Source organism: Poecilia reticulata, linkage group LG17 (genome assembly GCF_000633615.1).
Source record: "Poecilia reticulata strain Guanapo linkage group LG17, Guppy_female_1.0+MT, whole genome shotgun sequence".
Classification (NCBI taxonomy): Eukaryota; Metazoa; Chordata; class Actinopteri; order Cyprinodontiformes; family Poeciliidae; genus Poecilia; species Poecilia reticulata.
Window position 1 is genome coordinate 5,974,319 of NC_024347.1, and position 25,911 is coordinate 6,000,229.

The window sequence follows — 25,911 nt, forward strand, 5'->3', positions numbered from 1 at the left end:
TTCACTACAGCAACGTTTTAGAAAACTTATCCATGGGATAAGAGTTAAGCTTCATAATATATCATGAACATATCATCATGTTCATGTGTGCAATATTTACATTGCAATGATTGTTGGCTAATATATCCCCAAGTATTATTAGCCAGAATTTTCCATGCTAATATAGCATTTAGCAATCTAATGCGACCAGAGGCTGCTGTCACTTATGACATTGCCCAAAATGCTGAAGGTCACTGATGGTAGGGTTAACTTAACCATAACCCTCACTGCAACATTTGCCAGTTCAGATTTTTGATGAAAAATTGGAAAAAAGGAAGAGTTTTTGTACCCAGTATCTCTCTTTTGCAACTCTTCTGTGTTTTTCTTAACGTCACACTTGGAAAAGAGTTACAAGCCAAACACAAGCAACCAAAAGGGACAGTTGTAAAAACAATGATGCTAAGATTAGCATCCACAATAAATATGCTCTCCCTCCTTTTACCTGAAACAAAAGTATGATCTGAATAGGAGGAATATTTCCAAAACTCTGCCTCAAAATCTTTGCTTATAATGTCATCAGGCAGAAGCTGAATTAGTGTCTGCTTCACGGGGTCCTCACTCCGCAGGATATTAGTGAGATGACTCCACACAAAGGACCCCACTGGAAAGACAAAAGAAGAAAGTAAAATTATTTCCAAAAAAATATAACGCAGAAAGGTCCAAGGAGATAGTCTTGCCTGTACAGTCCCACTAAAAACTGATCTGAATAAATTCTCAACTTAAAACAAGTATTTATGATATGTTTAAAGTCAATATTAAACTTCTAATTGTTATTTAGAATTGTGCTACAAATTCTGGGCGTCTTGTCCAAGCACAGATTGGACCTTGGCTGGAGGTCTCGTTCTTCAGTGTCGTCTTCACCACTTCAAACACTTCCTGGTCGGGGCAGAGCATGAGCTGCTGGTATGCAGCGATCCTGACCTCAGGATCCTCCCGGGAACATCTGTACAGCTGCAACAGCACCGACCGCTGAGAGAAGGAAACCGCTGTCAGTAACTGATTAGGATCTGACCACTTCACCTCAACCCAGCGCGCATAACAAATCAATTATCACTACATTTAAACATGCCTTAATGGGGATTTGATTTTGTTGTGTTCTAACTTAAACTACTAAGCCATTGAATACATAATTAATCTAACTGGGGCAAAAACTATATTTTAAAGTGTTTGCTAGTTTTTACATCTTGGTTCTGACTTGACTATGGTTTTAGTCAGTGGTGGACAAAGTATTCAACTCTAGTACTTGAGTAAAAGTATTGACAGTCATGGTTAAATGTTACTCAACTACAAGTAAAAGCGTACTCAACTTAAAGTACTTACTTTTGAAAATATCTAAGTATTCAAAAGCATAATTTGTATATTCCAATAGCAATACATTGCTGAGATTGTTTTTGTAAGGTTTTTACAGAACCTTTTAACTGGCTGAAACCACCTTATGATGTATTGACATGTTGAGCCACTCTGCTACAAACGTCTACACCACCTACAAACGTCAGGAAAAATAAATATTTAAAACGTCTCTCCAAAGGGATAAAAACATGAGAAGCTATTTTTTCCCAACAGACAGCAACATTGGTAACTATAAATAATGCCATACTAAACAGAGAAGCTTACAAACATAAAACACTGAGCTAAAATGCAGTCATCTAGTCCACTTGAGTCCCATCGCTGAGTTACTTTAGGCTTAAAGCGGCAGCTCAGCACGCGACACTTTGAGAGGATGACCTAATTCCAAATATCAGCGGTCAGCGCGACTGTGATTGGTTCCCCATCTTTTGAGGAGCATAGCTTTTGGCCAATTGAATTTCAGTAAATAAAAAAAGCATCAGTAGACTACAAAATTATGTGGAGCCAAAAGGAAGTAAGACGGTGTATTATTTTAAAAAGGAGTAAATATCCGGAAGGGGGGAAAAAAAACTCAGACATTTTCTACAAAAGAAACTTTGACCTTTCAAAAACATCTGGAAATTTCTGAATTTGAAAAGTCAAAAGTTTTATAGAAAAGAATCACATTTTGAGATTATCCTCAGGAATTTTATAGAAGGAAATTTCTGTATTTCAAAAGTCAAAACTGTTCAAATTTTGAAAGTAAGAAATGTCTAGTTTTTCTAGAAAGTTTCAGAAATTAATTAAAAAATGTCTGTGTTTTTGTCAGAAATGTACTTTTCTCTTTTTTTTCTAGTAGCCTTGATATGTTGTATTTTTGAAATATAGTGGTGTTGAAGTCATAGGTTTCTCAAATAAATACTCAAATAAAGTAAAGATACTCAAAAAATCCTAAAGTAAATGTACTCCATTACTGTCCACCACTGGTTTTAAGAATCAACTCACGTCAGCTGAGCATGGAAAGCGTCTGAAAGCTTGGACTACGGCGACTTTGAGCTCCAGCTCAGTTTGGTGGCCCAGCAGGCAGCGACTCAGCAGAGGAATAAAGGACGCTGCATTCACACCACTGTTTCCAATGGATTTCAATGCATAAATAAGCTGGAAGACACACAATTATATCTGCAAATGGGCAGTCAAATATTTCACAATCCATTTCAAAGACATGGTTTGTGCATTAAAGGGCACTGACTTCAGCTTGAAGACGTCGTACCTCTCTGATTTGACGAGGTTCCTTTTCCCCACACCCTGCATTCAGGATTTCCTGAATTGTCTGCATGAAAAACTGAACCTGAGGTGTTTCACCGCAGGAAGCTTGAAACCTTTGGCACATCTGATAGATGAGAGATGATCCAGCCAGCATCGCTTTGGCCCGTAGTTCTTGACGCACCAAAAAACCCTTAAAAAGAATCATCCCAGTTTTTAAGTGAAATATTGCATGAATGAACTCAGCGGTTGCTGTGAAAAGGTCCTACGTTGATGGAGCCAATGATCTGAGGTGATGGGTGTGGGATGAGGGCTAAGGTGGTCAGGAAAGAGTTAACCTGCCCTTTCTCCAGTTCATTATTCAGCACCAGCTCAGTCAGCAGCAGAATGCAGTTTTCAGATCCACATGCTGGCAATGCCTCCAGTAGTGGTTGCCTGTCAACAATAGCTAACATCAGTATCCATCTGTATGACCTTTGACCTCTGAGGTAAGAAAATCTGTTTTGAACCAGTGAGCTTCAAACAGTAGCTGCGTTTCCATTAACCAGAAAATTGCACAAATTGAAATTTCAAACATGCCAATTAAAAAAAATAATTAAAAACTCACATTTTTGGATAAAACATTTTTGTGCTAGGTTGAGGTTGTTTTTCGGTTATACCAAAGTAGGTGTGTTTCACAGAACTGCAATGGAAAAACTTTTTTTTGCATCACTGGAGTCACGTGATCAACAGCTGGATGTTATTACTGGCGGAAATGACAAAGAAGACAACAGGAAGTAGATGGAGGAGGATAGTTTGTTTTTTTTTCTGTCTCCACCAGAGCTCACAGCATCACAAAAAAGTTGTGTCATTGGAACGTGTTGAATCCATAACTCTTCTGTAAAATCGTCGACTACAATTTCCCCAAAATGCCAGATATGTAGCCACTACCAAATATAAGGGGCAACATACAAACATAAGTGATCCTGAATTAGATCCGTTGCTGCCATTATTCTTAATGATTTTTTTGCAGGAACAAACTTATTCACATGTGATTTTTATTTCATTTCTTATTTAATGGAAACGCCGCAATTGCAAAGTTGTGTTTTTTTTAACATTAGCAGAATATAGACAAAGATTTGTGCACATTTGTAATGCACACAGCTAATACTGTTAATTATATTTTTTAAAGGACAAAAACACAGAAATTAATAAGTTATGAAATCTGTCATATTTGATATCTGAAGTAAATATGGGCAGATTGTTCTGATGCTTTCCATTCGCCCAGAGAGTCTCAAGATGTTCCAGTGTTTGTAACGACAGAAGAACAACTTGATTATGTTTCACCTGAGTTTCCCATGACCAGCTTTACTGGATGTGAGGTCACAGTTTATAAGATATATGAGTTGATACAATAAACACATCACAATTTGACACTCTATTTTATATGCCATAAATAGACGCTATAGATGGACTGAACTAGCTGATATTTATTTGCACTGACAAGATGGCTTCCTAATCACTGGTAGATTTCAGCTGATGTCTCATTTTTGACACTGAAATAATTGTAAACTAAAGCACTGATCAAGATACATGAATATAGCCATTATGGACCAACTGACCAGTCATTTCTGCACTTGAAAGAAGATTCTTGCCAAAGTGTTTTGAGTTGAGGAAGAGTCATGTCTTTGAGCTGGAACACCAGCTCCAGGAAGTCTTGGGAAATCTAGAAGAAGATCAGACATTGTTAAATGTATGTTGTTTCCATCACATGATTGATGTTACTTTATTTTTAAGCATTTGTTCCGAAAACATAAAACATCCCTTATGAATATACAGTCTGAAAGATTGTCTGACTGAGTATGATTACCTTCCCAGGAGACTCTGGGGTTCCAGGGGGGGAACCATGACACACAAATACAAACATGCACTCGGTGATCTGGCAGAGTGTTAGCAATGTTGCTTTATTCATCTTCACTGCTAAATAAAAACAGTGTGGAGCAGAAGAAGTGAAGGTGGGTGAAAACAGACTGTAGGTTACCAGCTGTGGATCTGATGCAACGCTGCATAGCAACGCGACGGTCCGACCAACTTCCTGGAGACTTGTCGGCCTCAAAGGGCCTTCATCTTCAAACCGCAGGTCAGTGAACACACCAGGACTCAGGGACTCTGATGGAGCAAAGGAATATGTGGATCTGACTGCATGTCTGCCAGGAAGTACTGCTACTAAGGCAGGCTGTGTCCAAAGTGTGGCACGAGGGCTGTTTGTGGCACTTGGACTGATTTTGTGCCGCCCCCAGCTGCAGTTACAGAACCATGCAAATTTGGCCCCGTGCAGGAGAGGTGGGCAATGAGGACGGAGACTTTTCATTTTCAATCAGGGTACAAATTATTACTGACAGAATTTTTTTTTTTACAATGGAGAATGTTAAAGGGGCAGTGTTATGTGATTTCCAGGCGCATAGTGCAAATTTATAGCACAATCAAGTAAAATTCACTTGTTATAAAAGGCTGTTTATATATCAAACATGACTTATAAAAAATTTGACATTTTTCATTTAATGGCTACAAGTTGAACCTCTGTCTCTTTAAAAAAAAAAAAAACCTGCTCTTTCTGAAATACCAGGAAGCCATTACGCCATTACGACTGCACAGTGGCGCAGTTGGTAGAGCTGTTGTCTAGCAGTAAGAAGGTTCTGGGTTCAATTCCCAACCTCTGTCTTTCTGCATGGAGTTTGCATGTTCTCCCAGTGCATGCGTGGGTTTTCTCCGGGTACTCCGGCTTCCTCCCACAGTCCAAAAACATGACTGTCAGGTTAATTGGCCTCTTCAAATTGTCCCTAGGTGTGTGTGTGTGTGTGTGCATGATTGTTTGTCCTGTGTGTATCTGTGTTGCCCTATGACAGACTGGCAACCTGTCCAGGATGTACCTCGCCTCTCGCCCGGAACGTTAGCTKGAGATGGGCACCAGCAACCCTCCAGACCCCACTGAGAGACAAGGGTGTAAGAAAATGGATGGATGGATGGATGAAGCAATTACAACATCTCTCCTCTGCCAACCTGTTTTTACCTGCGTTTCACTGAGAAGTAGTTCCTATAATGAACTCAGCGGACATGCAGTTCCACCAGATGTTTGCTAATTACTGCAGGCTAGTCTGAAGGAGCTCTGTGAGGAGAGATGCTGTGTGAGATGAAAGCTTGGAAGCTCACAAACGCAGCTCAGAAGAGGAGCTTCATCCTCGAATGCGGAGCTAGGTCCACCCAGGCGTTTTGCACAGCTGAATGGTTGCCATGGAGATGAAAGGATTTCTCAAACATGCAGGAAGGAATCAAAGCAACACTCCAGGTATGTTTTTGATGAGGAAATAGCATTATAACATCATGTAAAGTCGATTAAACATAACACTGCCACTTTATGTACAACACAAAGTATTCGTCTTTTTGCAACCTTTATGAGAAGTAGAATCAGGTCTATCCAGAAGACTTTTAATAAAATGTAAACATTGGTTGCAGCAAACTTTGAAAGAAAGTGACCCAAATTCTGTTCTTGTAATTGAGAATTTATTTGGTTAATTGAGTCCAAAAGAATTTGAAAATTAGAGGTTTTTCTCTTAGTACAGCAAATATGCAAAACATAATTTTCAAGTTTTAGATCAACAATAATTAACACCCTACAAAAGTATTGGACTGATTTGAATTTTGTTTTTATTCCTTTTAGCCCATGAGCAAGTGTGGCTTGATGATTTTGGCTCCTGTGACAAAAAGTTTGGAGAGCCCTGTACTAAGGAGTGGAAGTAGAATCGTCATGCTGACCTGCTCCAGTAGACGCTCCCGGCTGGGTTTTGAGCAGGAGCAACGTGGACACACTCTTTGTCTTTACAGGTCCCAATGGCGTCAAGGAAGCTGCCAATGATACAACCTCAGTACAGTTAACTTCTTCCACCATCAACTGGCCAGGACGCTGGACACAGTGCAGCTCCATCCGCACCATCTAGACCAAGGAAGTCACATGACATATTCTATTATAAACATCTGAAGTGATAATGAATCTTTTATCTTAGGAGTTGTCATAAAGTTAAGTGTTTTTCTACATCCTGAGCCCAAACGGCAAAAATAAAATGACTTGTTGAAATTAGTTTAGTAGGACGATGTTTTATCGTCGCTGTAGAGCGGGAAAAAAAGGGAGTAATTTTCCACAAAAAAAAATTTCAAAGATTTTTTTGAAAAAACTTCAGAAATTGAACATTTTTAAACTTTTGAAAATCAGAAGCTTCCACTTCCAATTTTCTCATCAATTTCCGAGACTAATCTCAAAATTTCTGAGTATCATCTAGCAAATGTTCAACTTTTTAGACTCAAGAATTTCCACATTTTTTTTAACAAAACTTCTGAGATTAATCTTAAACTCTGAGTTTTTTGTAGCAAAATTTCGACTTTTCAAACTCAGAAATTTCCACATTGTTTCTATATTGATCTCAAACTGAGTTTTTTTGGCAGATATTCACTCCCTTTTTTTTCTATCTCCAAAGGCCCTAACACATTGTGGCGCTTTAGGACAGAGGAACTCACCGTGTCTTCGGTCAGAGTGACTGAATGAGGCCACAGACGGTCCAGCCTGGACTGCTGGCACTGCCTCAGATCTCTGCTCTTCAGCAGTGTTGGTCCTCGCCTCTCGTATCTGCTGGTGCATGTTCCATGAACATCAGTCTGAGGAAAAACATTGGCGCAAGTCCTTTAAATGAACAGCGCAAAAGAAGTAAGTCCTTGATCTTCTTCATCCTTCTTCATCTATATTAAGATGAAGAATATAGATGAAAATATATTCTTCATCTTAATATAGATAATTTCACGAAAGACATGCTTCCCATTTCATAAGTGAAACTGTCTGCCAATGGAGCTAGAACCTTTTCATATTAAGAAGTTATTGACTTAAGACGAGCTTCTATATCTTGCTAAAAAGTTACTCGTAAGTAACGTTCAATTGTAATAAGATATTTGTACTGGAAACTAAACAAAAAATACTTTAGTAGTTTGTGTTTAATATGTATTTGTCAAATTCCAGTGAACTGCGGCGAAGTTTGTGAAAACGTGAATTAGTTCAGATTCATGTCGTCTCCTTCCCTCACCTCTGTCTCTTCTCTGAAATTGGCGACTATGGGGGAGGTCTGGAGCATGCTCAGTAGAGCCCGTTTAATGTTGAGAGCCCACACCTGCTCCCCCTCCTGGAGGCAGAGGGCTGTGACCTTTCCCCCCTGGAGGGAGAACTTGAGGCGCATTCTCTCCAGTGACTCCCTGGGAAACAAAAACACCAGATGAGCCCATATTCTTCCTCCTCCTCCTCCCAAGACAAGAGAACAAATAGAAGAGGCACATCTGAACCAAGTTTCCCTATAATAGGAGTCGTAGCTGAAGCATTCCAAGGGGGTATAAGATTGCAGCAAACAGAGCACAGACACAACTATGAGTTAAAATAATAATAAATTTCAAAGAAAGCTTTACAGGGTGTTACCTCAAAGTTTTTAGATGCAGGACAGAGTGTTCCCTCTGAGGGGACAGACGCTTTATCTGTGAATTTCTTATCTGTTGGACAGGCAGACACTTGAAACCACAACACAACATGCTTTTAGATAGCCGGCTCAGAGCGGCTATGAGCGAGAGCCGACCTGCATGGTTAGGTGGCAGTCGGAGACCGCCTCGATGTCCACCACACAGTCCAGGGCCAGCCCGCTCCGGCCTCCGCCCGAGCCATGGAGGGTGGTGCTGATGGCCGCTCTGTACCTGTAGGAGTATCTCACCCCTTTCTGAGCGGAGAAGTCAGCACTCCGAGACCCTACGGGTGTAGAATTAAAAAAAATATAAAAAAATTTAAATTAAATGCTAATTTCCTACTTTTGAAAAAAAAGATATTTTTTTTCATTATTGATGTGTTTGCATGTAGGGCTGGAGCTAACGTTAACTTATCAATTCTTCTGACGATTAATTGCAGACTTTTCATTTCATCGTTTAAACTTATCTTATGCAATATGAGAAATACACAAGAGTGTGCAAATAAGCAAATAATTAAATTCATTTTTCAAACGTGAAAGTAAACATTTTGTTCACATACTTCTAACATCAACATGTGAAAAGCTTAGGCCTCTCTGCTCAGTTTAACATCAATAATGCCATCAGTACAGGGTTGGGCTGCTCTGGTAACTACCCTTTGGATTAACTGATTAATAATTGGGTAGCAAAAGGTGCTAAACTGTAGGTTTCTTTTTTTTTCTTTTTTTTTTGAGCCAGGCATAGCAAAAATTTTGCTGCTTGATGAGTTTTAGGTCAAATATTTTTACATACAAAAACTTTTTTTTATCTTCATTGCAAATTGTATATGTATTTTGTACAGTTTTAGCTCAATTACAGTGTTGCTGTTCAGCAAATGGCCTTCTTTACAGTCTCTATGCTCCACTAAACGATTAATTGATCACTAAATTAGTTGACAATTATTTCAATGATCAATTAATCCAGTTTTTTAGCTCTATTTGCATGTAACAATTTTAAACAGCTTTGTTCTGTGCAAAAAAAAAAATCTCACCAAGACAACTTGTGTCACAGATGATTGGTTCCACCAGAAGACATTCACCTACTAAGCATAAGGTCCAGAAGAAAAACAACAAAAACAAAAGAACAACTCAACTTTAAGGTAAACAGTTGTGATGATAAACGCTCTCATGTCTCATCTCATGCCTTTAAAAATATTAGATTACATTGCAAATTCAAATTTCTCCACAAACATTAACATGAAATAAAAAAAAAAAATCTCAACTCTTACCATGAAGAAGTAGAAAAATCAAAATAACATGTGGATAAGCAAGCAGCAATACGGACACGGCCATAGCAACCCAGAGTCAGCGCAGGTCCAGCAGCCTCAGCAACCCTAACATGTACATGAGGGATGAAAGCCAAGCTCTGTTCGCTTAACTCAATGACCGGGCTTGTTTATGTGGACTTCCACTGTGACCCATCCTGCTCACAGCAGCCAATGAGGATGCAGATCCCGAGCTAAAAGCTACAAACACTCAACGGGCCAATCATTGGCGAGGCCTCAAGACTCAAAACACATGAAGATGTGTGGCCAAATTGGACACATGAGGCACATATGTAGAGAAAATGTAGGTTTAGTATATGGAACACACATCTGCTTAAAAAAGTACACGTATTCAGTGACTTTTCCACATTTGGACATGTTTCAACCACAGAACCTTAATGTATTTTATTAGGATTTTATGTGAAAATGGTAGATAATTGGGAAGAGGAAGCAAAATGAGACGTTTCAAAATTTGTAGCAAGCATTTACTCCACTTTACACAGAAATACTAAATAAATTCCAGTCTAACCAATTGTTTTCAAGTTTCATAGTTAGCAAATCGATTCTACCTGTGTGGAATTACACTCAGTAAATCCAGCTCTTCTGTTTCTGGCCTCGCAGGTTTTGTTAGAGAACATTGGAGAATAAACAGCATGTAGTCCAAACAACACAGCAGACCGGAGGAAGATGGAGAGAAGTTTAAATCAGAAATAAATAACATCCCATAAATCTCTGTTACACCAATCCTGATGGATATCCTGACGAAAGAGTGACCCGAATCCTGTTTTTTGTTAACAAAAATTATTTTCTTGGCCAAGAAAATAGCAAACAGTCGACCTCAAAAATATCTATTTATTTGAGATTTTTTTAACAAAGCAAAACCTTGCTTTTGTTTTGATCTACAGTAATTTGCACATCCATTTCCTACAAATCTTTATAACTACCTTATTCTTTTAATCACCTTATTTATAGGTATTACAACTACCTATAAATGGTCTGGTATTATTTTAGTGATAATACCAGAATTAGCATATAATAGGTAGTTATAATATATACTAATTCTGTTTTTGGAGAAAAAGAAAATCATAACAAAAGTTGTTTTATTTTTTTAGTTTTCTCATGTTTTTTGACTTGACAAATTTGACCCATGCCACAAAAAGCTTGTTCCCCCCTGCTGTACATCTAATGAAGCGGTACTTACATAGGAAGTGTTGGATAATCTAACAGGAACACTTTGTAACAACTAGATAGTATATTTGATCAGCAGGCTGTTGATCCTTTAATTAGCAAATAGTACATTTAGAATTGACAGACACAAGGTTTATTATTCTTTTCATGTTTTTATGCAACAAGAAAACGATAAAAGGCTAAGCTAGAATTGTTCATTAGCAATTAACTAACAAAGACACCCAACTGCATCGTTTGTTAGCATTAAGCTAAGTAAAGATTTTATTTCACAAGACACTAACTCTGCCATTTTCTTCTTCAGGCACTTTGTTGTAGATTGTTGGGTCATTATGTTGCATGACCTGATTTGTACCAATAGTCCACTGTGGGACAGATGGTCTCATAGTTGACTGGACCAGGGCAGGTTACCGGGCAACCAGCTCTTAAAGTGATCATTTCAAAACCTCCAAGTTTTCCCAAATTATCGTTTCTTTGGTCTGACTTCCTTCTGAGACACAAGGCAAAGTGTGTGAATGTCCTGCTGTATGGTGCATAAAGCAATTAAGCTCTGCCCCTCCCCCACAGGTTGCTGCACACTCCAAGTCAGCTAATTTTTTTAAAGATTTTCAACTGATAAGGTGAGAAGCACATTTCTCATCTGACCTTATATCAGTGGTTCTTAACCTGGGGTTCGATCGAACCCCAGGGGTTCGATGAGTTGGTCTCAGGGGTTCGGTGGAGCCTCTGCCGCGAAGGTAAAGACACACTTGTGTAAAGTCGTGATGACGCCCCGCTTTGCCATCACTTGCTGCAGAGGATCACGTTACATTGCTTAGCCAATCAGAGCTGCGGAGGAGCACTGATTGAAGGATGGATTTGAACTTGTGTCTTTATTTACTTCAGCAAAGCTCACAGTTTTTACCAAATTCTGTAGTTTTCGGTGTACTTCTAAATCTGCTCCTTAGTCGCATCTTTTCAGGGTTGCTACTGCCTCTAGTGGCGTGGGGGTGGTAACACAATTAATATAATTACATTACTAAATCAGAATACCGCAAAGTCTTTATTACTTATTATTAATTTTTCATTCTCTTAAGAATATAGAGCTAATTAAATGATCTAAACAAGACCGTAAAGTGATTCCAGTTTCTCTCGATGGCCAACCTGTTGAAACTGTGGCAAATTTTAAATACCTTGGGTCGTTCCTGGACAGTCAGCTCAACTTTGCTGAAAACACTGACTATATTTTGAAGAACTGTTCTCAGAGACTCTACCTTTTAAGAAGACTTGGTGATCTTGGGGTGACCCAACTAGACTCTAGTTGACCTAGACTCAACTAGACTCTAGTTGGGTCACCAACTAGAGTCTAGTTGGGTCTAGACTCGGGTTCATGTATCACCGAGTAGACTAATAAATGTTTCAAGGCCCAATATGTTTGCTTATTTTATTAATAAACTATGAAGCTAAGGCTGCAAAATTTGACCTTTCTTCATCAGCTAAATGATGCTAACTAGACTCTAGTTGGGTCACCCCTATGTCTTGAATTTGGGGGGAAATATTTATCACTACAGAAGGGTTCAGTGAATGCGCATATGAAGCTGTTGGGTTCGGTACATCAAAAAAGATTAACCACTGCCTTATACACATTTAGCTTCTAAGCACCACAACTCAAGAACAAACTTCTAGAAAACTGCAAAACAGCTGAAACACTGCATCATTTAAATCAAGACTAAACATCAACCTGTTTAGAGTTGCTTTCTACTGCTTTTCACTGACCAACAGTAACAAACTGGTTCCAATTTAGCACATCATAAGCACATCAGTATGTGCTTATGATTTTTTATTTTTTTGTTTTTATGATGCAAAGCACTTTGAACTGCCTTGTTACTGAAATGTGCAATGCAAATAAACCTGATGGGCTTAACTGACTGAAGGCTGTTTCTGACATGAGACAAAACCAAGTACAATTTTGGAAAAAATAAAATAAAATAAGACTTATTTACATTTTATTAAAAGAAAATTGAATGTCAAAAATTGTTTAAAAATTAATTCATTTTTTAAGATTTTGATTCAACCAAGGACGGAGATTGCTTGAAACACAACACAATATACATTTTTGAAAAATAATGTTTATTTTAGATTTGTATGTACATTTTGTCAACAACAAAAAAACCCAGCATGTCAAAAATTATTTAATTGCTTCTTAATAACCATTGGACTAATCATTAATGCAGCAACACACTCCTTTTTATGGGTGATTTATCTTGGCTGTATCAGGCTGAAGTTGAAAGAGCTACTTGTCATCACCCTAATCTTTAGCTTTCTCCACATATATTCTCTATCAGTTTTAGGATTTCAAAATGGCAATTTTGCTGAAAATTACTTGGCTGGAATTATTACTTCCAGCCAGAAGAAACATATTGGTAATATAAAAAGATCACTTTGAACCTAATTCTGCCAGGGGTACGAATAATTTTGAGCTGAATCAGGGTTAAGTTTTTCCATTGTTTTTAAGGGACACAAAACAAGCTGCTTTCAATCATTTCTGGCTGCAACAAACACGAACCATGGCATGAAAAGTAATAATCATTCATTTTGCATGAATATTTCATAAAACCGTGATATTTTACTCAAAGTTTTCACACCATTAGTCTCTCATTCCAGCCCAGGGTGACATTTAACACTGAAATTGCACACTCAGCTTTCTGTGATGACAAAACAAGCCCAATCATCAGCCCCCCACCACCGTGTTTAACAGTTGGTGCATTTTCTGCTGTGCTTCCCAAGGACATTTCATAATGTGAAACATATTATTGTTTATTTGAAGTTTCCTCTTCCTCCATTTGAACAATTGCTTTTGTTTTTTTAAAATCATAGCTGTAATGTTTGTTTGGATGTGGGGTGGATCTATGCCCACCTAATAAAAAGCAACATCTTGTGGAGGCTTGAAGACAAACCTGTTACAATGCTGTAGATATAAACTAAGATGGGAGGAATAAGGATATATTGTGTTTCAAAAACCTAATTAAAAAATATCTTGTCAGAAGCAGTGATGAGATTTGGATTTATCTACTCCCGGCCAATCAACCACGTCCTCTAAGATTGGATGTGGAGGGAGGGGGGGAGAAACTAAATTACCCAACAGGCTTCATCCCAGCCTACTTCCCCCATCTTAAGCTCCCAGAGTGCCACCTACTTTCCACGATCCACCCGCCAGCAGCGTGGTCCACGCCCGTATTGTGCGGACTGGTTTACGCCTCCTTCTCGTGCGATGAAAAAAAAAAACAACAATCTTTTTTTCACAACTGAGAACGGTCTAAAATACTATTCTTTCCCCCCCTCGTATATTAAAGTGTAGGACGTGCATTTTACATTCTGTCAAATATAATATTTCTTTGTTGAATAAAATGTTTTAATGGCGTTAGTTTTAATGAAGTGATGATATAACAACCGCATGACAAACAGTGCCCACGTTCTTTTTTTTATTTTTTATATATATATATAAATAATTTGAACGCGACGATTATGGAAACGTTAGAATAAACACGTATATATATATTAAAAGCATTTAAACATTTAATTGAAGATGAAAAAGTTTTAACCGACTTCCCGTGAACGCGCCGTTAGTCCGGACTAGAGAGGGAAGGGGAGGGGGGGGGGCGTGGGCGTGGGTTGACCGGCTTTCTCCGAGGCTCAGACACAATGAACCGTCAGACGGAGAGGGGCACACGCGTTGGGCCCGGGGCATTAGCATGATTTTATAACATTAATATTTTTAACCGTGCCTTGATAGCGCTTTTTAAACTTCCTCTTAAACTGCTGACACACCGTATGACCGCATCAACTCTCGACTGGAAGCAGGTTGGACGTCGAGTTTGAGGAGAACGAGGTCGGGAGCAGACCAACGTCACAGTTTGCCCCTCCTAGCGAGACTTTTCGTTCTTTTTTTACCCCCGCGGACACACACACACACACACACACACACACACACACTAAAAAACCCCGAAACCAAACAAGATAAAAATGTCGCTGCCTGCTTCGTCTGATTACTTCGCCGCGGAGTGTCTCGTCTCGATCTCCAGCGGTCCCGTCCTGCACAGACCCACTCCGGTGGCCCCCGCCAGCCAGCCCGTCCCGGTGGGCCTTCACCCCGGGGAGCCCGACGGGTCGAGCGAGGACAGGGAAGTTCAAGAGACGCTGAGGCTGGAGGGAACCAACATGATGACGGTGGCCGGGATCCTCACCGACCTGCACAGCAAGTTCCGCCCGATGTCGGCCTACTCGGAGAGCAGCAACTCCTCGTGCGGTGGGGAGAGCGGGTACACCACGTTGTCCGACCCCACCACCCCGACCATGACCCCCTCCGCAACACCCGTCCCCGGACAGCAGCAGCAGCATCTCCAGCAGCAGCCCCGCCGAGGGGCCGGGGGAGTCGGGCCTCCGCGGTCCCCCGTCAAGCGACATCAGTGCACTTTTGACGGATGCGACAGAGTTTACGGGAAATCATCGCACCTGAAGGCTCACATCCGGACACACACAGGTACGCGACAGCCGCTTGATTACATCAGCACTTTACAGGACGTGTTAGCTAGCTTTATTCAGCTACACCGTGTCCCCGGCTCCCTGCTTTTGTTCTCGTCCACCTTAATTACACCGTAGGAAATGCTTCGTGTGCCTAACTTTTATTAGCATGGCTGTTTTTTTTTTTATCCTCGTTGGGTTTGTTCGACAAACGTGGCCCCACAAAGACGGAGAGAGAGAAAAAAAAACCGAACTCCCCTCGGTGACAAAGAAGTAAACTAACAAAAGAACAGGGCTGGACGTTAAAAACTGTGACGAAAGTTTTCCTCCCCGCTGGATTTGCATATGAAATGAACGTAAGACGAAACCTTAACGTCGGGGACACGGAGTTCAGAAGCAGACACGTTTCTGGCAGCAAGTGCAGGATGGGGGCGACTCTTCCTTTTACTATCCTCTCTCTCTCTTTCTGTCTCTCTCTTTTCTCCCTATCACTCCTCTATAATTCTGAATTATTCATACAAGTTTAGTCAGAACAGCCGCAGGAGGTCCCGTCTGGATATGGAAAGTCATTTCTTCCTGTAATCTATTAAGTTTAGCAATTCGACATTAAAATAGAGCTCAAGTGGTAGAAATATTACCATGGAGGAACCTCTTCTTGCTTCTGGTCGCCCCCCTACACCTCCCATCACCTCACACAACCAAAGACAAACACACTCCTCCTGACAAGCCCATCCTGCTAAAACAACAACTTTATTATACAACTTATGGCATAATTTAATGACAACAGATATTTTAATAAATGTGTTTGCAAATTTTAAAGCTCAAAAATAAAAGAAAATGTTGGAATAATGCCAAAATCTTGTATGTGGGTTCAACATTAAGTGAGTTACAGCTTTCTGAAAGTGAAGTCAATTGTGTGTCTCCATTTTAGCTTGAAACATGTGAAACGCTATGCAACAAAACCACAAAATGTTCTTAATTGAACAAAAAATAGAAAGGGCTGGTGGGGGTTAACCACAGTGGATGCTCTAACCTTTGCATTGGTTAGAATAAATGACGGTTAACTGACTTGACCTTTGACTTGACCTTTTAGTCAATCAAAACCAACACATTAGTTGCTGTAGAACCACACATTAGTTACTTTTACAAGTACTATTTTGAAACTGAAATGCAAACTCCATTTCTGTGGTAAAACCAGATTTTGTCAGACTATGTAAGCATGTGGTCTTGTATCAAATCAGTGGGTTTTTATTTTATTGCTTACATAAATAGTGTTTTACAGACTTGTTTATTGTTAAAAACAGAAGAAAATACCATCTTCCCAGAGTGGAAATGACAAAGTTGCTGCATAAAACAAATTTTTTGAAAGTTAGATTTCACTACACATGTACATACACATGTAATTAGCTTATGCTATCATCTGGGAAAGCGGATCAAATGGAAACATTTATGTTTGAGCTGCACATTGTCCATTTTTAAATGAAATTCAATATTAATAGATATGGATATATTTATATTTTACAGAAAAAAATTCATGAAATATTTACAGATTAGCTTTTTTCATGTTTTCAGAAATAGAATAAAGTTGTAATAAACGAAGAATCTCACCAGATTTTTTGTTTACTAACACTTCTAAAATAAAGTGTTAGTGCTTTATATTAGAACTACCACCAAAGCTATGAATTGCTAACTTCCTGTCCATCAGTGATGTACTGCCATGTTTCTGTGCAACATTGAGGCCTTTCCCTTTTTTTCCTGAGCGCCGCCCCTTAGTCTGTGCCGCCCTGGACAGTGAGCCACATTGGTTGCACCTATTACTTTCCAATTTAAATAATCTCTATGCAAAAATCCAAGCTAAGCTATAAAACGGCAACCGAACATGCAGGCAGGACACTTCGCGGACAGAGCTCACACTTGGACGTTCTCCAACAACAACGCGGTCAGGCTTTGTGAACATGGCAGCAGAGAGCGTCACGACTGATCCCGGTGGCTTTGACTCATGTCTGCAGGAGATTAAAGATGGCAGCGTGAGTAGGAGAGGCTGGCTGTGAGGAGAGAAACCCCACATGGGGGTCGTCTTGTTAAATCTGAGCTTGCTTTCAGAGTGCAGGGAGATTTTCCACTAGTTTTCCTCCATACAATACTTTATTGTACAGTGATAAAAACGACAAACAGAAAGCTGTATTGTTGCCCTGAGAAGATTAATATATTACGCTCTACGCCAGATTACTTAAAATAAGATGTATTCAATGCTTAGTATCAGTGGCATTTACACTGAAAAAATGTCCCGTTAATGTTGGGATTGTGCACATTATTAGTCATCCATTCACACATGCACAACTCTTAATTCTTAAGTTTTATTTTAGAATCCAGCTTAATAGTTGCTCAAATGTTCAGACAAATATTTAAAACACTTGAGTTCAGCTAACACTGATTTTCTTCATCTTAAACTTTGGTAATACTTTTTTCAACTGGTGAGTCAGTGTTAGAATCTCATTTAATGCAACTCTTCCTTTATTTGTGATTGCTTGTGCACATGGCGAGAAAGGAGATTTAGAGTTCCACGCATTGCAGTCTGTGACAAATAATGCGCCAGTATGTCTACATACTTGCTTTGACATAATTCCTAATCAACATCGTCTTGAGTTTTACTAACTTTATATTTTAATACTCCTACTATTTAAAAGTAGTTCAACCTCTCTATCCATCTGCACAAATGAACATCCTGGCACCATGTTTAATTCCTAGTAGGAAGTCGTATTTGTTCTGAAGCAATTTGATTGGTTGACATAAGTTTTAGCTTTGAGCTACTCTGCCCCCTATGGGTTTGGCATGTTTAAAACAATGCTCAGTCTCGATTCCAGGTGACAAATTAGCACAATCACACCCCAGCCATACAAGATCACATTATCATAACACAGAAGACTGAACGTCATACAAAACAGGTTCATATATCATTATGCAACCTGTCTACTTTGATGCCAGGGGCAATTCTGGGTTAATAAAATAACTCATCCAACGAAGAAGTCATCCCTAGATGTCCTTGTTGTAGGCCAAACTGGCCGTGGCAATGGAGGCAACCAGCATACTGCATGCCTGGAATGCTGAGGCAGGACACATGAAGAAAAGGCTTCAAACTGATTTCTTGGTGCATGTGTCATGCATAGTTTTATGACTTAAGATTAAATAAGAATGTATTTAAGTGAATGTTAATTTGGGTTGTAACGTTGGAGCTAAACCACCAATGTCTAACGCTTCTTTCCGCCCCGCTGCAGGTGAGAGACCCTTCCCCTGTACCTGGCCCAAGTGCGAGAAGAAGTTCGCCCGCTCCGATGAGCTTGCCCGCCACACCCGCACCCACACGGGGGAGAAGCGCTTCCTGTGCCCGCTGTGCGACAAGCGCTTCATGCGCAGCGACCACCTGATTAAGCACGCCCGCCGTCACCCTGACTTCCAGCCCTCCTTGCTGGCTCGCTGCAAGGCCACGCTCGCCTCTTCACGCTAACTCACCCACACCTAGGAGGGCGCTTACGTGATGTCCGTTTCAAAGTCAACCAGCTACAATCAAATCCACTGGGCCGTACTCCAAAAAACACATGCACACACACGCAAGGAAGAGGTGAACATCTAAGAAATCTCCCCATTTCGGTCCTCACTTCCCCAAAAAATGAACTCTTCGGACCTAGCGCTCTTGTTACCTGGTTGCACATGCGTGTATAGAAGTTTACAGAACAGGCAGATTGGACTGAGCCTTCTGAGGTGTTAGAGCTTTACTGCAGGTGGGTAGAAATTACGCAGCGCTGCGTGAAACTGAACTTATGCAAGAACAAAAGAGGAAGTGCTTTTAGAGATTCACCACAGAACGGCAGATGGATGGATTTTCTCCAGAACATAGTTGGTTCCTCACCACCACCCTGAAATTTAAAGGTACAAAATGCCTGTAAAATTCAGTCATACCAAGAAACATTCCTGAAGCTTGCCTCCAACATAACGTTAATACTGATTCCACCTTTTCTAACCAAAAAAAAACCAACAACCCACAACTCACAGAATACCTCATTGTTTAACGCAGGTTCACGGCAGCACAATCAGTTTCAGTCCTGATGCTTTCTCTTTAGCTTCAACGAGAACGGTGGAGTGCATCTTAAGCCATACAGAACTCCGAATCCTAACGTCTCAGATTCAAACACTTTTTTGCAAGTTGCAGGGATTTTTCACATTTTCTTTCATTTCTGTAAAAAAAAAAAAAAAAAAAAAAAAAAAAGGAAAAAAAGATGATAGTCATTCCCCTCATTCAGATTTTCACTGGTTTCTCATGGTTCATCCTTAGGGCTAAGCGTTAAGTTTGTGATATTAGGTAGCTGGGCGGTGACTAGAACTTTTTTTTTTTTTTTGCTGTTGCTTTGCTTTTTTTGAGTCCTAGCAATGAACCATTCACCTTTATTCATTTTTAGTGACTATATGGGGAATATCTTGTCGATATTTCCAGCCGATCGCATCGTTTGGTCGGGAAGCTGAACACACCTCTCTGTAGACAAGCAGTTTGCACACCACTCTGAAGGCTAGAATCATTATCTTCACATAATACGCAGCAGTGTTATGTCTAATATTGATGCAATTGTATATAAGCTTTAAGCTTTTAATGTAGAATAAATGGTAATGCTACTAGCAGCAGAAATGATACATGTAGTCCTTATATTAGGGGTAATATTATGCTAGATAGTTTGGCGTTGCCAGTGAGAGTTGGTGTGTGTGTTTTCTTTTTTTTTCCCCATATATTTTGAAAGGATAGTGATTGAAATTGTAAGTGTGTGTGTGTGTGTGTGTGTGTGTAAAAGTTGGACTTTTTTTAAACTTTTCTCAGCGGAGAAGAGAATGGATGTGTTTAGCTCGGTGCTGCCTCCAGATTAAAAGCGTTCGATCCTTTGGCTTTGTGGGACCAGATGGTAGAATGCGTGGAAGTGCGTGGGATCAGGTGTGCCAGATGGATTTTTTTCCCCTCTCTCCTTCTTCATCTTCTTTTCCTTCCAATGCAGATAAACAAGTTGTACAGGTTACACTGGAAGAATAATCTGATTGCAACAGTTTTTTTTTTTTTTTTTTGTGGAAATACAAACATGGGTGCTAGGTATTTGGATCATCGGCACTGAAGAAGAGCTGGTGTCTAATAAGATGGAAACAAAACATGGCTGCCGTCACCTGACCTGACTTTAGTAAACGAAAGCAGCCAACAATTCTGACTGCTATATTGTCAGACCCGACATGTTAAAATGAGTTCAGTCTGGTGCTGCTTGCTTTGCTGCTTTGTCATTATGCAGAGTTACAGTTTTCATCACTCTTCAGTCAAAGTTTCAGTGGAGAAGAAAGAATGTGCAGGTTATTCCTACATTGTTAGACATCCAGACATTCACTGATATGTGGAAGAGTATTATGGCTACTGGCAAAAAAAAAAAAAAAAAAAAGGATTCATAAAGTCTGGGAATAAAGTTGGAATTCTGGGATAAAAGTCAGATTTTCATTCATTATTATTATTTTCCAGAGGCCGTAATCCCCCTCCATAGATATCCGTTATAACTTGTAGGTAAAAACATGTATTGTGGGTACAATATATGTTATTTACCAGCATGAAGTTGCTACTAGTTTACTTTGCGCACTAAGCACATTAATTGGCATATGGTCCATTTTGAGTTACATTAAATTACTTTTTCCGACCCAAAGCACAAATTATCATAAACCCATAGCAACTATAAGTAGAGGGATGGCTGTTTTATCTGGGAACAAAATGGCGAAGCAGCAAAAGTAACCCAGAACCATTTTTGTCAAACGAAGACATGCACCAAATAAAACGCTTAAAATTTGTTGCATAAAACCCTCCAAAACATTAGAAAGCAAATCATTCAGGAATTAGACGGAGCAGGTGTTCTGATGGCAGATAGTCAGAACACTGGGCCAACATGTTTAAATAAAGAATACAATTGACCAAAGTATTGTAGTAATTATTTAAAAATACAGTTACGTCAATGTTATTTGTAACATTTAAAATGCCTTCACATACCCTTAGCAGGTGAGCACGTGCCTCTTTTTTCATACTCCACCCGAACAGGTGTTTTACTCCGAGGCACACAGTTTTCACTAAAGCCTGAAGAGGGCGACGTAGAGCTAGGAAGAGACAAAAAAAAGAAGCGAACGAGCTAGACTCGAGAATCGATGTATCCTCGTCCCTGCTAGATGAATTATTCCCACGGGGAAAATGATAAATCTCTCTTCGCTGCGTTGTTGTTGCTGTTGTTGTTGTTCTTCTTCTTCTGCTCGAGAGTTGGCTTTTTTGTGTGAATGGCGCTACCTTTTGGTTGGGTTTTTTATTGCTGTCGAAGCGGGCAGCGTGAGCAGTTTGGAGCAACAGGTTCATTGCGCCACTTCCTGTTGCGTCACATGTAAGGGGCTTTTAACCGAAAAATGTTCGCGACTGAAAATGTTAGTCATTCTGAAAACCGGACTTTGGTACCAGTAACCGGGCCACGTCTGTTCAGGAGTTTTTGCTTCAGGTGAAGCCAGTCTGTCTCTTGTGTCAGTGATCCCTACACTGTTGATCCCACATTCCTTTTGTCTCAGCGACCACTTCTATCGGGAGACGTTTGAAAGCCTTAAGCATCGTCATGACTACTTATTCACCGTGTTTACAGCTGCATCATCATAAAGGTGGATATTCCATCAGAAACATGCAAGATGGCACTTTTTCCCCCCCTGAAAGATGCGCATGGCTGATGAGTGGAATGGCTTGCACTGTGACTGAGTCTCTACAAGCAAGCACTGTGGAAACTTTGCTAATGTTTATAACAAATGGTTTGTATAAAAAGAGAATAAAACTGCCTTTTCCCCATTTGCTTTAAAAAGCAAGATAAACGAACCGGGTAGTCGTTGCTTTTATTATTTTTGTTGTTTTTCTTTTTAGTCTTAAGTTATCCAGGCCATTTGTTCTTGTGGAATTTCTTTCGTAGATGATTGTTGTTCCTCGATCCTCCGACGTAATCTTTTCCAATTCAAGATGTCTTCCTCTCTATTTTTCACAAACGGCAGCAGTTCAATGTCGGTTCCTCGTCAGTGGGAGCCCGTTGAAGTAAAAAAAAAACAAAGCAACACTGATATTTTTATACACTTTTTTTTTTTGAAGGAGGTTTGCTGCTGGCAGTAACCTTCGAACACACGGACTGTTTTAAACAAAAGGAACAAACACAATCTACTTCTGTTTTCAGATGTCCTTCTGTCTGTCCTGGCAGGTGGACGAGTCAGCTGACTTATAGCTATAAAATCACAAGAACATACCTCACAGTTTTACTTTGTTTTGCAGCGTCGGTGCAGATTCCCTCCAATCCTTTCTTTCCAGAATTCCCAGCTTGTCATTTAGCCTCGAGTTTTCCGAGGTTTGCTGAAGTCCTTTCAAACGGATAAATCATTCAACTTCCTTTAGGCTTTAGCAATAGCAGGGGTTTTTTGGGTTTTATTTTTTCTAATAAAGGGTTTAACCCAACTGCTGGTTAATGGATTGACCTAAAAGTGGAATTGATTAGAACACAAAGACTCGGTTTTCTAGAAGACATTATCCAGTTTGGATGAATCTCTTTTTTTATATTATTGTTATTTTCTTTTCTGCTTTGAGGGGCAACAATATCTCAACCACACTAATTCAGTTATGCACACTGTACAGGGAGTGGATGTGCTGTATTTTTATGTTTTATGATGGCTCATTTTTCTACAATACATTTTTTTTAAAATAAAAGCTCTCCTATTAAAGCTTTAGTTAAGTTCATTTGGAAGAACTATGGAATTAAATAATAGCTGCAAACGGCTGTTTTTTATATTTATATTCTCAGGTGTCTTAAAATTGTAAGCATTGGAGTTTCAAAATTTTCCTGTGCAGCACCATAAGCATTTTATTACTTTTGCTGATTAATTTATTACATATCAAAGACGCATCATTTATGTGGTTTGTTTTCATAACTCATTTTGTCATATGGGACTGTACTAATAGTACAATGTTTCAATGTTTGTTTTACTATTTCTTGTTTTTTTAAAATAAAAAGTCTGACGTTCAGAACTTGTTTGTGTTTCCTTTTGCTTAGGCTGATAAAGATCATTAATGCGCTGTATAATAAACACAGAAAACCTTTTTGTGTTGAATGAAATTAAGAAAAAAATGATTTCTTAAATAATTTTCTAAAGACTAGTTCTTCAATCTCAGAAGCCTACATCTTAAAATTCGACCAAAAAAACTCTCCAGCTCGCTGAAAATTTGCTAAAACAAATGCTTAAAATTACCAAAGTTTTGCAGTAATTATGCAAAAAACATTGAGAGAGATGCATCAGTGTTATTTGTAACATTTACAAAGCTTTGACAAACTCCTAGTTGCCCCCTTTTCCATTCTATTTTCTCTCTGTCAGAAGAGCTGTTTCACTAAGAGGTACAGTTTTCACTACAGCCTCTTAGGAGGCGACGTTGAGCTGAGAAGAGAGACAAAAAGAACCAAAAGAAGTCAGAGTCGATGTATCCTTGACTTCCCTGAGAGATGAATTATCCCCATTGGAAAAAAAAAAGACAAATCTCTCCTCATTGTGTTCCTTAAAAACAAGCATTGTTTTCCTTCTTCTGCTCGAGATCTGGTCTTTCATGTGTAAGGCACCGCAGTTTGGATGTCATGTTACATTACAGTCTGTTCATTCCAATTCTGAGAAGCGCACCTATCTTTCCTGAATCAAATTACCCCTACAACATGACACTCCCACCATGGGATTATGTTCCTGCAATTACAAGCTTATTTTTCTCTATTTAATTTAAAAAATACATAGAGATTCAAATAATTCTGTTTTTTAAATACATTTATTTTCTAAAAAAATAATATTTAATTATTTAATTTCAACGTTTAAAATGCATATTAGATTTTTTTTTAAATGAGTCATTTAATTTATTTATTTCATGAGATAGATATATTTATTTTTGACCCTTTTGGCCCTCCATACAGCTCTCGGCGCAGGACCTCTAATGTCCACATAATTATGGTTAACATGTCTGTGTTGCAGAGGAAGCTGGGCTCACTGGTTGGTGCGCGAACAGCGGCAGCAGAGGTTCCACCAAAAATGCTTCCAGAAAGAAAAACATAGCGATATCACACGTATATTAGAAAAAGCACCGTACAGAATGTTAGACTTAGTGAGGGTCCTTCGTTGTAGCTTCTTGTCACCATTCAACAACAGAAAATAATCATGAATACTTCATAACTATGGAGACTCGACGTGGATATGGAGAGAGCTTAGTTAGAAAGGAGGAGGAGAAAAAACCACAGGGACATGCGAAGTGACATCAGCCTCTGACAAAAACAGGCTGCAATTCCGCTGCCCTCCACAAGGGGCGCTGGGCATCATGAGCAGCTTCCAGTAAAACACCTGAATGGATACGAGCTGCTGAAAGAGCAGTTCGTGGTGTTAGTATCAGCAGCGCTCTGTGTACATCATCTGTTTTAGCTGTGCTTTACTGTTACAGCTGCTGAAAGCCTGCGGTTCTGAAATGAGCATAACTCAAAACTTTTTATGTTTTTTTTTTTCTCATTGTAAAAGTACATACCAATGACTTACTGTTGTGTGTTATTATTACACTTACATTTTTGTTTGTTTTTTGCTTTTTTTTTCTCATACTAAAATGCTTAAGATCATCAAACTAATTTTGATACCAGACAGATAATCCGAGCATGGGCGGTAATAGACGTGGGCCAGCAGGGGGCAGTGCTGCTATGGATCTCATCATTTCTACCAGGGAGATAATAATAAATCAACTTCTTATGATGTTTCATGCTGGCACGTAAACAGTAATTAATTTAATCAATTTAATTTTTTACCTTTTACTTTAGCAATGGATTAAAAATTATGGTGTTGCAGTTTCAGCTTTAGCCATATTGAGACATGATCAAAGTTTTCATTCAGATCTGGAGCTACAAGTGGCTCTTCGGCTTAGTTAATATTTTGAATGAAATGTTGTTCTTTTGTGTTTCTGTGTGTGTGTGTGTGTGTGTGTGTGTGTGTGTGTGTGTGTGTGTGTGTGCGCGCGCGCGCGTGTGTGTGTTTTCATTATTCTTTTGTTTGTACAGAAGCATATAACTGCCAGAACTTGGAAATAAATTCAGGAGCAGCATCTTGTTGCTGCTCCTGAATTTAGTTTCTTGTTATAATCAGTTCTATACACTGGAAAAACACAAAATCGCATCAAATATTTTTAATCTAGTTTCTAATGCGAATATCTTAATACACTTGAAATAAATCAAACCTAACTTACAACAAACATGTCAGTGAGACACAGGAGCTTGTTTTAAGTAAACAATTTGTTAAATTGGGAAAGAAGTTCTTGTTCCATTGGCAGATTATTTCACTTATAAAAGCAGTTTTGCCTTGTTATCAGTATATCTCATTACAGTCAGAACATTTTTCATTTTAACAGGATATTAAAATAAGCTCCTCTGACATATTACGACTTGTTAAGAAGTCATAAAGTGGCTTGCTGTTACTCTCCTTCTTCTTACCTGGTTTCTTCTAGATTACATCTTGCTGTTTCCAACCTTTCTAATTTAAAAGAGAATATATTGTGGTTTTAATGAGAGATCAATCTTAAAACTATTGTTAGAAGAACATTTTCTTGTTTTAAATGAGTTTTGCTATAAACCAGATCCTGCTCATGAATTAATTTCCGAACTCTGGCAGTTAAACACTTCAGTAGCTTTGTGCCTCCA

The 25,911-nt window shown here is 39.2% G+C and overlaps 2 protein-coding genes across 5 annotated transcripts in view; one reads left to right on the forward strand and one right to left on the reverse strand.

Moving 5' to 3' along the window:
* LOC103479198 (uncharacterized) overlaps positions 1-9,848 on the reverse strand; it is a 45,135-nt gene extending 35,287 nt beyond the window's left edge. Inside the window, exons 1-14 of one of the 4 annotated variants that reach the window (XM_017309791.1) lie at positions 9,419-9,846; positions 9,182-9,229; positions 8,271-8,437; positions 8,117-8,187; positions 7,734-7,899; positions 7,177-7,314; positions 6,421-6,598; positions 4,649-4,776; positions 4,230-4,333; positions 2,898-3,063; positions 2,636-2,821; positions 2,371-2,523; positions 864-1,008; positions 482-640 (exon numbers count right to left, since the gene is read on the reverse strand). In XM_017309791.1, the coding sequence (XP_017165280.1) occupies positions 482-640; positions 864-1,008; positions 2,371-2,523; positions 2,636-2,821; positions 2,898-3,063; positions 4,230-4,333; positions 4,649-4,776; positions 6,421-6,598; positions 7,177-7,314; positions 7,734-7,899; positions 8,117-8,187; positions 8,271-8,437; positions 9,182-9,229; positions 9,419-9,482 (1,873 nt within the window). In that variant the 5' untranslated portion in view covers positions 9,483-9,846. Of the gene's footprint in view, positions 1-481; positions 641-863; positions 1,009-2,370; positions 2,524-2,635; positions 2,822-2,897; positions 3,064-4,229; positions 4,334-4,648; positions 4,777-6,420; positions 6,599-7,176; positions 7,315-7,733; positions 7,900-8,116; positions 8,188-8,270; positions 8,438-9,181; positions 9,233-9,418 lie in introns of all 4 variants that reach the window. The other 3 variants (XM_017309790.1, XM_017309792.1, XM_017309793.1) reach the window with 3 other exon arrangements.
* Positions 9,849-14,290: 4,442 nt separating this feature from the next.
* On the forward strand, positions 14,291-23,231 carry LOC103479081 (Krueppel-like factor 9). The gene is made up of 2 exons (XM_008433308.2): positions 14,291-15,158; positions 18,415-23,231. Exons 1-2 carry the CDS (start codon positions 14,642-14,644, stop codon positions 18,642-18,644), a joined length of 747 nt encoding a protein of 248 aa, XP_008431530.1. The 5' UTR covers positions 14,291-14,641; the 3' UTR covers positions 18,645-23,231.
* Positions 23,232-25,911: the final 2,680 nt, after the last annotated feature.